The sequence below is a fragment of the Strix aluco genome, chromosome 2 (genome assembly GCF_031877795.1).
Source record: "Strix aluco isolate bStrAlu1 chromosome 2, bStrAlu1.hap1, whole genome shotgun sequence".
Taxonomy (NCBI): domain Eukaryota; kingdom Metazoa; phylum Chordata; class Aves; order Strigiformes; family Strigidae; genus Strix; species Strix aluco.
The window spans coordinates 65,430,961-65,444,658 of NC_133932.1; the positions used below are offsets into that span (position 1 = coordinate 65,430,961).

At 44.1% G+C, this 13,698-nt stretch overlaps 1 protein-coding gene across 2 annotated transcripts in view; it reads right to left on the bottom strand.

Moving 5' to 3' along the window:
• Nucleotides 1–7,957: 7,957 nt before the first annotated feature.
• The window catches only part of CRACDL (CRACD like), a 43,317-nt gene continuing 37,576 nt past the window's right edge, over nt 7,958–13,698 (bottom strand). The window contains exons 9-11 of one of the 2 annotated variants that reach the window (XM_074816913.1): nt 11,322–11,521; nt 9,445–9,577; nt 7,958–8,617 (exon numbers count right to left, since the gene is read on the bottom strand). In XM_074816913.1, coding sequence (XP_074673014.1) covers nt 8,475–8,617; nt 9,445–9,577; nt 11,322–11,521 — 476 coding nt within the window. In that variant the 3' untranslated portion in view covers nt 7,958–8,474. Of the gene's footprint in view, nt 8,621–9,444; nt 9,578–11,321; nt 11,522–13,698 lie in introns of both variants that reach the window. The other variant, XM_074816912.1, reaches the window with a different exon arrangement.

The following is a 13,698-nucleotide window of genomic DNA, read 5'->3' on the forward strand; positions in this document are numbered from 1 at the left end:
TACACCACTCCGAAGTAGGTCCCCAAGCACGGCAAACACCTGCATGAACTCCTACGTGCAACTGAGCAGAGTATGATTAAAAGTGTAACAGTTCAGTGGCTGTACCTTGGAGGGGTCAGGGAGCCAGAATTCAATGGCTTAATTCACTCATTAATCAATATATATAATTTTGAGAAGACCGGTTCAGTTATATTGAGTCAGCTGAAGTGAGCCCTGTGTCTATGAAAGGTAAAATGTGGGGTCAGCTGGAGGCCCGCGCGTGGTGCTGCAGCCTGGGGAAGGCATCTGCAGGCTCCTGCTCCGGCATGCTGCCCGTTGGAAGGCGTCGGGACCCGCACACTGGGTGACTGGCCCGTTTTTGCACCCCTTGTGTGGGACCTGGGAGCAGGGCAGGGCTCTTCATGGGGTTCCTCTGGGCGACTGCCTAACAGGCTGAAAAAAAGTAAAACAGGATCTAGGAAAGCAGCACGAGGCATGTATTAAAAACATCTGCCTTGATGGCATAGGGAAGGGGTTCCTTCTGCAGCATTTCTGCACCATCGCTTGCTGATAGGGAAGAGGGGCCAGCTCTAACCTCAGTTATTTTGGTGTGTAAATAGAAAAATTCACCTAAAATGGATGCTCAGACTCTGGGCTAAAGTTGCTGACTGTGTTGGGCATGTCCCAGCACCTGGCAAGACCTGTAGGTTCTTTTAAGCAAGTAACACTCACAGGCTGCTGAGGAAGAGACAGACACTGGCTGTCACACACAGGGCCCCAGTTTGGTCAGAATAGTTGCTGTGCCCAAGAGTAAAAGCTCCAAATTGTACTAAGTTGTTTGAAGGGAAGGCAGAATTCAGGACCAGAAACTGTTTCTTGTTAAAGGTGCAATCGCCCACTAAGTTAGGAGAAAGAATATCTTATGTCCTGGGAACAAGCATGCAGCTCTAAAATCAAATATTTTAATAATTTGAACTTACTAGCTTACATATAAGAGGAGCATAAAATTAAAAGGTTATTTTATTTAAGCAAGATGGAGCTTTTTATTCTCTGTTTTAAATTCAACTTTATACTTCAGTTGTATTTCAATAATGTTACGCGAGAAATTAAGCTTGCGTCCTTCCACTCTCTCTGAAACTCGTCTGCTACTTCCTAACAAGGATTCCAAATTGCTCAAGCCAATTTTTGAGACACCCATATAGTTAAAAGGCTCCCTTTTTGTCCATCAGTTATGTAAAAGCAGCCAAGGAAACCATCTCTTCTCCCATATCCTTGGCGTAACTTCTAAGACTCAGTCTGAGCATTACTGTTTTGCAGCACTGTGCTGGGGGTTGTGTCACGCAGGAGCTGGTGAGGGTATGGCTTGCTTTGGTCAGTAGATTGGAGGATCCATTTGTGCAACGGGGTAAAGCAAACGGGGAAACCAGCACAAGTTTGAATAACGACCCTCTGCTTTTCCCAGATGAAGACATAAGCCTGCATAAATAAGCTCTGACAGCAACCGTTGCCTTTTTCCTAAGCCAAAGCAAAACCCTCCTTCCCAGCCTGCTTTAGGGAAGTAGGGCACAGTAAAATCTGCCTCCCCCAATCTCCTGTCCACAATCACAAGGTAAGATAAATTATATCCTCACATTAATTGGGGAAATTGTGGTGTGAAAAGGCCGTTCAAAAGCTCAGTGTCTCTCTGGAGAGCAGCTGACAGCATGATCCACCATCAAAAGTGCCTTGCAACCCGCTGCCCCAGGCTGCTCGTGCCCCGCTCTCAGCTGACAGACCACGCTCAGTAGCTGGATCTGATGTTGAAGACACACAGCCACCCTTCGGCGGCAGGCAGCGCACTGAGGGATGCTTCAGTGCACCAGGAAAACAAACAAAATCACAAGAGGGGGAGGAAGCAGCAAAGAAACGGGACAGTAGGAATTCCCTGCTGAGCAGGAAAGGTTGCCTCTGTTATCTCTAGCTCCAACTTCTTTTCTTTGCATTGCTTTTCTTCACCCCGAGATTGTAACACCGTGGTACGCAGCCTGTGCCCACCAAAATACCGTGCCACACAAGCACATGCAGCACATGTAGTCCATGGTGAACGCACACTCACGTGCACGTTGCACGCCTGTTAGTAGATGTGAATTTACACTTGCCTTGTACTCCTATGCCAGCGTTATGCAGCGGCCCAATAACACATGGTCCGGCATGACGCCTGTCAGCCAGGGTTCTTGCAGCAGCGTGCGGTGTACGGTTGCAGTGTTGCCTTGGTTGGCCCTTGTGTCTCCCAGTGGGTCCTGTGAGCGCTGGAGCTGGAGTTACTGTGCCATGGAACCACCACGTAGCCTGGGGGTTTGAAAGAGCATACAGGTGAGCATTGCAATGCCACAAGGCCGGGGTGCGGGGAGTGACTTGCACCGGCTCCTCTTACTTGAGAGTCTTTTTTTTTGTGGTTCAAAATAAAGACATGAACCAAACAAAAGGCTTCATTAAGCAAAAAGCAAGCCCTTTTGCATACTTGAGGCGAGTGCCGCAGGAAGAGGCAAAGGAGTTAAAAGGAATCAACCCTTGTTTAAAGGAGCAGCCAGATGGGGAAGATGATGTCTGTTGTGCCTGGACAGGCTCAGGGCCTTATTCTTCTGCCTTTTCTGCAGGCAGCCTGCCCATCAAAATTATCTCCGGTGCTGAGTGCAGAGAGGACGAGCCAACAGCTTATTAAGGAGTCTCTGTTATTTCTGCGCAAAAGGGTGGCTTTTATTTTCCTGAAGGGTTATTAACTGAATTCTCCTCTTGTCATAACTTTTGGTGTTTTCCTCTGCTCTTTCCAGACAGTTCTCCTTGGTCCTTTGATGTAGGCAAAGGTTTGGAAGGGTTTACTGACAGTCTTGTTAAATTCGGGGCAGAAGGAATAAAAATAATGTGGGAATAGGATCTCTTTGGGAGACACGATCACCAGAGCATGACTTTGGGACAAACACAGCTCTGCAGTTCAGCGACTTCCATTTCCTGGTACAGGAAAAAGATTTTAATGAAATCTTTACAGCACCTTGGGCTGCCACTCGCACAAACAGTCCTGCGGCTGGAGTTAGAGCCCAGAGACAAGTAAATACTGTTGCTTCACCTCAACACGGTCTGATACCAACTGCTGCTTGGGGAGGGCAGCACGGGTAGTGGTTGGCAATAGGAGGGTCTTGCTGGATTCCTCTGCCTCCTCTCCATCTCTAATGGGGCCATACTCTTCTGCAGTCTGGCCCAAGAGCAGCACCGGTGGCCTGGTTGCCTTCTCATCCTTGAGCTGCTGGCATGGGTGACAAGTGACAGTGTGGAAGCCATGCGATGGTAATCGTCACAGGACCCGTTGGTGCAAAGTGCCATTTTTCAGTAGACAGTGAACAGAGATTTCTTTCTTTTTCCTTTTTTTATTAAGTGGTTCTCAGGGAGAGTTGACTTTCAAAGTCAGGGTAATAAATTACATGTCAATTCTAAACTTTAGAAATCAAGCCATATTTGGGAAAAAACGGGAACAACTTGCTACAGTGAGTTAAGATACCACAGTGTCTGGCTCAGCATCCTTGAATAGGCTTCAGTGGAATTATGGACCTGCAACACATACCACAAATAAGTAAATAAACAAAGCAAAAAGAAACCAACAATGAAAGTACTCAATGTGAAGCTATGTGAGATGGAAGGAAGGAAAACTGTCCTCCATCACTTTGCTTCAGTAAAATCTTACACACTCTTAGCTGCATTCCTAACAGTTCTTAAGAGAGTGATCTGGGATCCCGGAGGGGGAGATACTTCAACATTTTCCTGAATGACCTCCATTTAAGCTGCTTTAGGTGAGCTAGAGAGGTTTTCTTCTGGGAATGCAGCCAGTGCACATAGAGAATTAGAATCTTCAGCAAAGGCACTGCAAGATACAGCAAAGGAAGATCTGAATGGGCTATGAAAACATGTCCTATCAGTCTCCAGCTTCAAAGTGTAACATGATGCAGAGAATTATCTGGGAGTAATAATCCATAAAAATCTTCACACGTTATTTATTTTGTGAAGTCAGACAATAAAAAATCCTGTGCTATAAAAACTCAACAGTTTCTGTCACTTGTTGAGCATCTTGGTGAACATTGGGAGTATGTGAGCCTGAGACCTGTGCCCACTTGGAACTGAAATGCCTTCTCCTACAAGAGGTAATCCCGTGCAGCTACGCTGTGCTGGATCATGCAGGGTTACACTCCCCCCCTGGAGTTTTTATGAGACATGCAGCACTGTCCAGTGTTCACAAACGGCTTTTTTTTTTTTGGACTCCATACAGTACAAAAGTTATCTTCTAACCGCAAACACGAAATCCTGTAATTAAACCTTTGTTACCCACAGCAGAGTGCTTATCATGTATACAAAGCAAACATTTTGGCAAGTTTATTATGCTCCTCGAGACTAAGAGGGAATTAATGGCATTGCAAAATTACAGCAAGCTGCTTGCTATGCTGCTGCTGGATATTTTCACTGGCAACAAGATTTTATATTCCTCTTTATCTTGAAAAAAAATGCAACAGATTTAGTAAACATTTTTACTGTCAAAGGCAACACAGTGCAACACACCATATCAAAGTAAAGGCCAGAGGGGTATTTTGACCTTAAAAATGTATTACACTTTGCTGTACATTGAAAATCATTTAGTTGTAATTTTTTTACTTAAAATTTAAACATTGGGAGGTAGCTAATTAGGATAATCCAACTAGTAAATTGTGTTAAGTCACCAAATGTAGAGTTTTTGCACTGAAAGATGCCTAATTCGCGATCTCATTTGCACTGTGTGCAGTCCTTCACCACTGGGAAGGACAACTGCTTGCAGCCGTCACCTTCCTCTTTAAACAGAAGGCCAAAGACATCTCATGCAGCACTTCTGGGAAAGAAAACTTCTGTTTTTCAAGTCCATTTTGTTGTTCTTCTTGTACTGTAATTCAAACTGTGTTAGTTTATGTGCATGAGTCATGAACAAAGGGTAACTTTTTACATTTTATTTCCCTGTTAGATGTTACACACCAACAATATATATTGCAGCTGCCTGAGCAAAATGGATCAGCCTGAGACAGTCACATCACTTCTCAGCTGGAAAAGTACAATGACGTCCTTAGGAAAGCTGAACAGATCTGAAAGGCTTTTCTGGTGGTATAGAGTGTGAAACATAAATTACTGTTCATACAGAGAAGAAAAATATGTTTGTATTTGCATCTTTCCATTGCCACAAATGAGACATTTGACCAAAGAACAATACATGGGCTCTAAAACCATTTTCTGCCTACTTGTTGACAAGACTGCTATAGCAAGACCTACTTGCATGACCCTTTGACTTAGAATGAAGAAATCTGGGTGCAGACCAATGCCATGAGAAAATAAAATTCCTCTAGTCATTAGATCAGAGGTTCAGGTAGCCAAGTGTCTTCTCTTGCACAAAGGCCAGGGCCATTGGCAGTGGTAGGAGAACATGAAGACAATTCCATCAGTCACACAGCCTCCCAAAGCCTTTCACAATGTCCCAAGCCAAGGCCCCGGCTTTTGTGCTGAGCAGCACTTGGATTTTGTCTTCCACTGATCTGCCTGGCTGCTTTCTGAAGTCAGCTAAACCTTTGGTGTCTACAACCTCCTACGGCAATCAGTTCCAGTGTAATTATGCATTGCATGAAAAGCAGCACAACATGTTACCACTTCTCTGAAGCCTGTTTTGAGATACTTCAATTCCTCCATAATTACGGCACAATTGGTCAAGATCCTGAGTTTGCTTCACGTAGGCCTGAGCACCCTGTGGGGCTGCAGTCCCATTCCCTTGGAGGTCAAGTGAAGGTTGCTCATGGGCTCATAGGGATCCGCAGAGCTGGCTGTCGCAAAATGCAGGCTGATGTCTGCCCCACGCTTCCCGCCTCAGCATGCTCCCAAATTCACATCCCAAATGCCACATGAGGAGTAGGGCTGCGCTCTGTGAAGAGCTGGTCACCCCCACACCTCCTCTCCTTGACATGTCTGCAAGGCAGCGGGACAAGGGGCTTGTTCTCCTGGCGACTGTGCTGGTCTTGCCACAATACCTCTGCCTTTCGTCTCCGTTATTCCTGAGCACCTGTCTATGAAAACAGGACATAGTCCAAGAGATTTGTGCTCTTCCCCATACAGCTGCACAGGTCGTGGGCCAGGAATTCAGCCACAACTCAACACAGTTTTAATCATTTTAAACAGTGGGAGAATTGTAAGGAGACAGACCGTACCTTTAACTACATTTCTTGAAAATACTCTGCTCTTTGCATGGGTGACGATAATTAGAGAATACAAATTTGGTCTTTTTTAATATATTATATTCCTTTAATACAGAAACAGGGTTTTTTTTCAAGATTGCTACAAAAGGTAATAGCGTAACTTAAAATTACACTTTATGCTAATTACTTATTTATTACAGAAAGGACGTTTTGGAGAGAGAGGGAGTTAAGATGTTTTTTATTGTATCTGAAAAATGTACCCATTTCTACTGTAGGTCTTGGAGTATGATTTGAATAGCAAAAAGAAATCACTTGGGATTAAGGACTGTGAATGCTTGCTCATGGGGGAGTGTTGTTTACACAACAAACCTTTGGGTGATTGAGCCCAGGGCTGCATGTCCTGTAATTAAGTTACTATTTCTAGTGGATCTATTTAACAGAGGGCTGCCTGGCCAGTTCTGATTTCAGCGGGTATGCCCACACTGTCTTTTGTGATCTGCATAAAGGAGAAGATCCTGGGACAGCTGGCAGAAACCCGTTTGCATTGGGACCACTGACAGCAACTGGGATGGGCTGGAGCATGTCTCCGTCCGACGGCTGCATCAGGCCTTCAGCCGCCACACAGGCTGATTTCAGCAGCCATGCAGGCTGACTGGCTTTATCCAAAGGCTTTGACAAATATAAAACTTGTTTTTCCTCCTTCTATTTTCAACAATGAAAGACAACCTGTCTGAAAACTGTTATCAGTATCTTGGGTATTCATATGTTCCAATGCCCTGTTTCTTTATTCATTACAAAATGCAGCTGTCATTACTGAGGGAGCTCAGGTTTTCCTCCCCACCTCCTTAGAGAAGACAAGATTTCAAAACTGCAAATGCAGGTGTTAGGAAATCATAGGTTTCCTAAACCCTCCCTACATTTTTCCAAAAAGAACGTTAATGCAACAAGAAAAACAAAATCACAAATGTAAACATAAATAAACCTAGGGAGCACAGTGCTAAGGTAGTACTTCACACATATATATCAAAGTGAAACTCTTCCCTCGGCAGTGGGGCATTCAGTTTCAAAGAAATTCCCTAACAGGGTTTGTTGTTTGCTTCTTTAACTCACACAGAGGTCTTAAAATATATTCAGAGTGATTTCAGTCAATCATCAGCAATGATTTCTCTTGTCAGTCTTGTTAAACAGGTGAAGGTGAAGAGCCTAGGAGACTTCATGAGCAGGAGTCCCAAACTGGTGGGGGAGACTCAGGCTGAGAAGCGTGAGAGTTTTAAAGGTAGTAAAGTACAGACATGCTACGAATTACTGGGTTTTAATGAGAATAATTAAGATTATGTAGAGGGTGACATGTGAAGCTGACACTGCAGTGAAGTTCAGTTTTTCCCAGCATTTCAGTTTGGACTCCAGGTAAAAGCTTTTCAGTTCTTATTTTTTAACTAAATTCATATTGTCCATTGCTACTAATACTATCCTCCTAATTAGGAATTATGATCTCACATAAAGGAAAACTAGTTGCAACCAGATAAATTCAGGTAGGAAAGTAACTGTGAAGGCATTGATGAGCTTCCAACTGCAGTTCAGTTTTCTCACTGCTCGCCTGCTTGCAAACATTGTGCAACTGAGGTTGCTTGCAGAAGGAGCTGAGGAATTTTTATTTGTGGTCACACATAAAATGTGCTTATTTGCACCTCATGAAATATAATCTAAGCCCAGAAACTGGACCACTTGGCTCAGCTAGGCAAACACACAGCTCAAGCAAGACAGTTTAATGGAGTACTCACTAGCAGCTATTCATGAATACCTGCATGGGCCAAACAGCTTTGACAGAAAGAGTGTTGCGCGGTTCCAGTGAAACACATCAACAGAATCAGGATGTTAGTGCACAATTTATAAATGTAAACAGAGAAAACCATAACAAATAGAAGTTTCCAGCAACAACAGAAATTCAGCAAAGTTTAGCAAAGATCCTGTTTTGATGCAAACATCATTAAAAGCAGAAAACGCAGGAAATACGTAAGGCAAAAGTTTTATTTTCCAAAGTATAAGTATGTCTTTAGCATAATTTAAGTAATCCGTTGCCATTGGAATCCTGATTGCTACAAAGTTGAAGGTAAACTTTTTGACTGCACCTATTGCACACTTTCTCCACAGATGTATAATAAAACCCTTCTCCTGCATCAAGAGATTCTTCACTGTGATTAGCTGGTCTGTAGAAGTTCAGTTTAGTAGTTGACTTAATTATGAAAGATACTATTTGTTTGCATCGTTCTATTTTATAATCTGTGGCATATCACTCCAAGCTTGTGACTTCTTTTTGGCCAGTTCCATCCACGATGGCTGATCAGAAGCAGTATTACTGGCTTTCTTCAAGTGGTTTATTTCCTCTTTATCCACCAGGACTGGTGATGGAGCTACTGTGAATAAAACACACGGACATTTTATGTTTGCTTGCTGTGCAGCTGTACACCCTAGCTCTTTCACTGAAAACTTCCCATGCCCTGCCCTATGGTAGAAAATCTTTACATCTCACATGCAAGCTTCTCTGCAATATGTTATTGAGGAAATAACCATTATGTGCTCAAAAGAATACAATGTTTTTCTCATCACTAGTATCTTTTGGTCCCTACATTTACCAAAACCAACACAATGACCAGAATTCCTTGCCGTGCCCTGTGTTAACACCCAGGCCAAAGAAGAGAGAGTCTTTTCATTAGCAAGAGCATTCATTTGTGGACCCCTCCTTTACCCAGCCCCCAACTCAGAGGTATTTCATTACCTCCAAAACTTCTGTCCTTCTTTCAAATTTTAATTTACCAAAGAGATTCGAAGTTATCGTAGGAGGACTGATGGGCAGACAGTTTGTGATCACATCATTCCAGCTTGCTGAGGAAACCACATTAAAATTGAATGCTGTTAAAAATAATTTTGCATGCATTTTACATTTTACACCAGGATAATGCATTTGGGACCCTGTCCTGTGAAATGGCCTAGCGCTCTCGGTTCACATTTCTTTCAGCATGAGTTTTGACTACTCTGTAATCAAAGTGGTCAAAAGAATATGCCACCAAAACAAAAAACCCCAGACGTGAGTGCTGAGAAAACAGTTTGCCCTTGCTGATGTGTGGCTGGGGAAGAGATTAGGATCTAACCCCTGATCCTTTTCCAGCACGCTCAAGCAGGATTTCTTCTGACAAGGTTGTGAGATAACAGCCAACATTTTAAGCATTTTGTTTCCTACCTGGGACATGTGACAGTGAATTGGTTCTCAGCAGGGGCTCCTTCACTTCAGACTTTGTCTCTTTCCTCTGTTCTTCAGAAGTGGTTTTAGGTGCCAAGTGTGAAGGTTTGCTCCATGGCTGCTTCACTGACCCCTAGGCACGGAAAGGGATAAAATCCAAGTAATGCAGAGAGAATGAGAAGAGTTTGGAAGAACAAGAGCAAAGGGAGCGGATGTGGTGCCTGTCACAGTCCAAAAACCACGCGCGCTCATCACACGCTGGTCCCAATCCTCTCACTTGAGCTGATACCTGTTCAGAAAGCTCCAGTGGTTTCACGCTGGCATCCATGATACTCAACTTTACAAATTAAAACTATCCCTCTGTACCTCTTATTCATAATGGTAACTATGAGTAGGTTATTATAGTCTTCAGTGCAAAATGTATTCCAAGCCCTGTGCACACCCCTATTAACATATACAGGATTTGGAAACAGCCTTGTTCTCTCATGTTTCCCTTCCACCTCCCAGATTTAGTGGCTTAGGGCACTGTATTTTTGGACAGTTGATGGTAAATGGATTTTCCATAAAAAAGAAATCGAACACATCTTCCAATGGATTTTCTTGCCAGTATCAAAAACTACCCTGAAGTGACAGTGCCTGGTGCCATGTGGGAGAAGGAGAAAGTGGGAGTAGTACAGTGGCACCAAGCATCACACGCTGCAGTCAGGAGCATCTTGGCATGTTCCTCTGTCAGCTGATATAGGGAAATAAAATGCATGGCATGAATCTTAGGGAACATTGCCAGCTAAAATCTGGAGTTTCCTATTCTGACACAGAAACAGTATTTTGGGATCATTTAAACCCTTGGTGTTTTAAGTGCTATGACAACGTTAAGCATTATTGCAGTTCATAATCTTGCCTAGACATTTTATTAGGTATTATTTCTTGTTAATCTCACCATGTCTATTTTTCATCATCTAGAGATCTTCTCTTATTCCAGGATATAATACAGCTACCTCTCTGGGTTTCTAACAGTACCATCTGAAGCAAGAAAGTAGGCCATTTGCACTGGGAATGCTGCACTAGTACAGGACACACATGCTTCTGCATCAGTGCAGGGTTCTTACTGTGCAGGAGGCGATACAGGCAGCACCTGCAGGCTGCTGCCTCCGTGAGCTAGCCCAGTACCAGGGAAGCCTTGTTAGTATTCTGGATTAATGCCAAGTGCTTCTGCTGGTGCAGCTTTGTCATCTGGGAAGATCACTTGCTACAGGTATCACCCTCTTTTGCATGGGATCTTTGAAGAGGCAGCGTTAGCCCACATTCCATGGCACCACATGGGCAGCTGAGTTATCCATATACAGAGAACCAGAATTTATATCCTGGCACTGTCTGCAAGTGCAAAAGTTATTTTTATCCTATTTCACTTCTCAAGACTCTAAAAATTGTTACCTAGGAGCTTCTGGGACCGAGCTGTTCATTCAGTGTTAAATCAGTCAGGAGGTATAGGAGGTTCAATGAAATGCTATCCTTAGAAGGATAGTTAAAGACGATGTATTCCTTCTGTATTGAGAGAGACCAGAAACTGTACAGTTTAGCACCTCATTTTGGGTATTTTAGCATGCAATACACACATTAGATCTGGTAAGTATGTATCGGGCACCCAAGGAGTTTTACACACTTCGCATAGTTCCAGGATTTCTTGGAGATATAAAATTACATATCTGAATAATCAGAGAATTCTGAAGCTGTACATTTCCGAGCAGTGTCTTTGTTACTTATGATTATACTCATTAAGTATCTGTAATCATTATGGCATGATTGGTAATATAGTAGTAGATCCAAAGAGTACTACAGGAAGGTGATACGAAAGCATCACAAATTTGTGCTGTAAGTACCTCTGTTTGTTCCTTCTCTTTATTCTGTTTCTCTGTATCTGACTTAACATCCAGAGCCACAAGTTTTTCTCTGTCGAGTTCCTGCTCCTGCTGCATGCCCCTCTGCTTTTGCCTCGCTATGGAAATCCAGGCTGGCTCTGCGGGAGTGTCAGGATCTCTTCCAGAGTCTCCAGCAGCCACAGGGGAAGGCACGCTTCTCTCTGTTGACAGATTATTTATGTACATGGTTATATGAAAGAGCTGTAATTAGCTTCAGCTCGCACTTGCTCAATACACCGATTGGTCCCAGGACGTGTGACCAGCCTGGGTAAATAGGTATTCTGTTTAGTTTGATCCCCAGAGAGCAATCTTCCAGTGCTCACTGTTTTAAGTTACCATTCTACTGGTGAGAAATGCTTTGCACCTTTGTTGGACTAGAGTCGCAGTGTCACTGCCCTCAAGTGAGGGAGATGCAGAAATATGAATCAAGCTTCATTAATCTATCGATTTTCCAAGGTTTCCCCTTCTGCCCTCTCCTGCCATCTGCTTTGTGGCCTCTTAGAGACAAGCAGCAGCCGATTCAAAGCTGGACACATCTGGACCATGGTGTTGCAAAGGCAACCCCCTCCCCGTGGCGGCTGCCCTCGGCTCCCGCTCCTCCCATGCCCAGGCAGCAGCAGCTGATGCCTTAGGCTGGTTCCTGTCTTCCTTCCACCCCTTTAGGGGCAGCCTCCCTCATACAGCCCCTTGGTGCCTGCAGGTGCTGTGGGTGACCGAGCACAATGGTCTGTGGCATCTGAACACACAGAAACACTGCTAAAATCACAGGGTTAATTCACGGTCTTTTGATGTGAGGTTTACCTTCACTTATCCCTGCTGACACTGACCGTGCTCTCTGTTTGGGCCAGTCACTCTCATCGTGCTCCACCAGAACTGAGATTTCAGCAAAACAAGAAAATAAAAGCACTTCTGACAGTAAAGGGTCGAAAGTGCTATGCTGCTGTCCTCACAACTGCTACCCAGGGACGAGCAGTATCCAGAGGTATGGGGAAGGGAAATACCCTCTATTCAAACATTCTGCAAAGGGAAATCCTGTCTGTACGGTGAGCAGAACTGGATGAAGAGAAGAGCCTCAGCTCCTCTGTTGGCTCCTGCACCCCCAGTTCTCTGCTTCATGGGTTCATGCTGCACCCAAAATTCAGTTTTCCAACTAACGTGGAGCCTATGCATGGTTTAAAAGAGGAACAAGAATAGTACTAACACTCTTAGAGCCATGCTAGAGCCATACAGAAAGATGATTTAACCTTTCCCAGCCGTTTCTGACCACTAATGTACCCAAATTTATAGAAGGCTACTTCAGAGCAGAAGTTAAGCTTCTCATCCTCAAATCACGCACAGTCCTGCCCCTAGGAAAAGGGGGCTGTTACCTAGTCAGCATCCTGTTCAGGGACCCAGGAGGAGGCAGACCCAGCCAGGAAGCATTACTCAGCTGCTGTGCTGGCGTAGAGCTGAGCCACCCAGCACAGGACCCCATGGAGCTGTCAGACACGTTTCTGGAGGGCTACAGTCTAATTTAGAGGAACGTGGCCCCGATCAGGAAAGCAGGCAAATGTCTCTGAAGGCACGTTTGAGATGCCTCATAAAGGCATAGGAGATGAAAGGGATGATGCTCTCCCAAGAGCTGGAGTCTGCAAACTCAGGCACATTATAAAAGCCCACAAACTTTCTTTGCTCAGGGATTTTCTCAAGTCACTGCTGTACCTCACCAGAGACAGACTAGTTATTTGAGCAAGAAACTATTGTAAAGCCTATGTCAGGTATAAACCATAAAAAGAGAAAGCACAAGTTTTGCTTTAAGGCCAAAGCAAGATGTTTTGCCAGCTGATGTCTGCACTTCCCCTCACGTTCACCTCATGGGATCCTGCAGGAAAACCTCTGACAGAAACAAGTCAGAAAGTCCAGCTGCGCAAATGCAGCGCAGATAAAGCAGGGCCCTTGGATGCTGAACAAGCCTCCCTGTCTCCTGCATGGCAAGCTACTTCAATACTCTGCATCCTACCTATGCCCTGCCTTTCCATGCCAACAGCTGTTTCTCCCATAATCTTCTTCCCTTATCTTCACTGTCTGCCCTCACTTCATTTTGTCTAATTTTACAGGATGATAGAGAATAAGGCTGGGAGAGATCTCAAGATGTCATCTAGTCTATCCTTCAGCTGCAAGGCAAGATCAGTTACAAGATTAATTTCACATAAACTGTTTCCTGAGAATTATATATCTAACCTGTTCTTTAAATGCTCCAAAGATGGGACAGATCTCAGAGTCTCCCTAAGACAACCTATCCTGTGGCTTGGGTGTCCTTTTTCTACTCGATTTTTTCCCTATTGGGTAAGTTAAATCT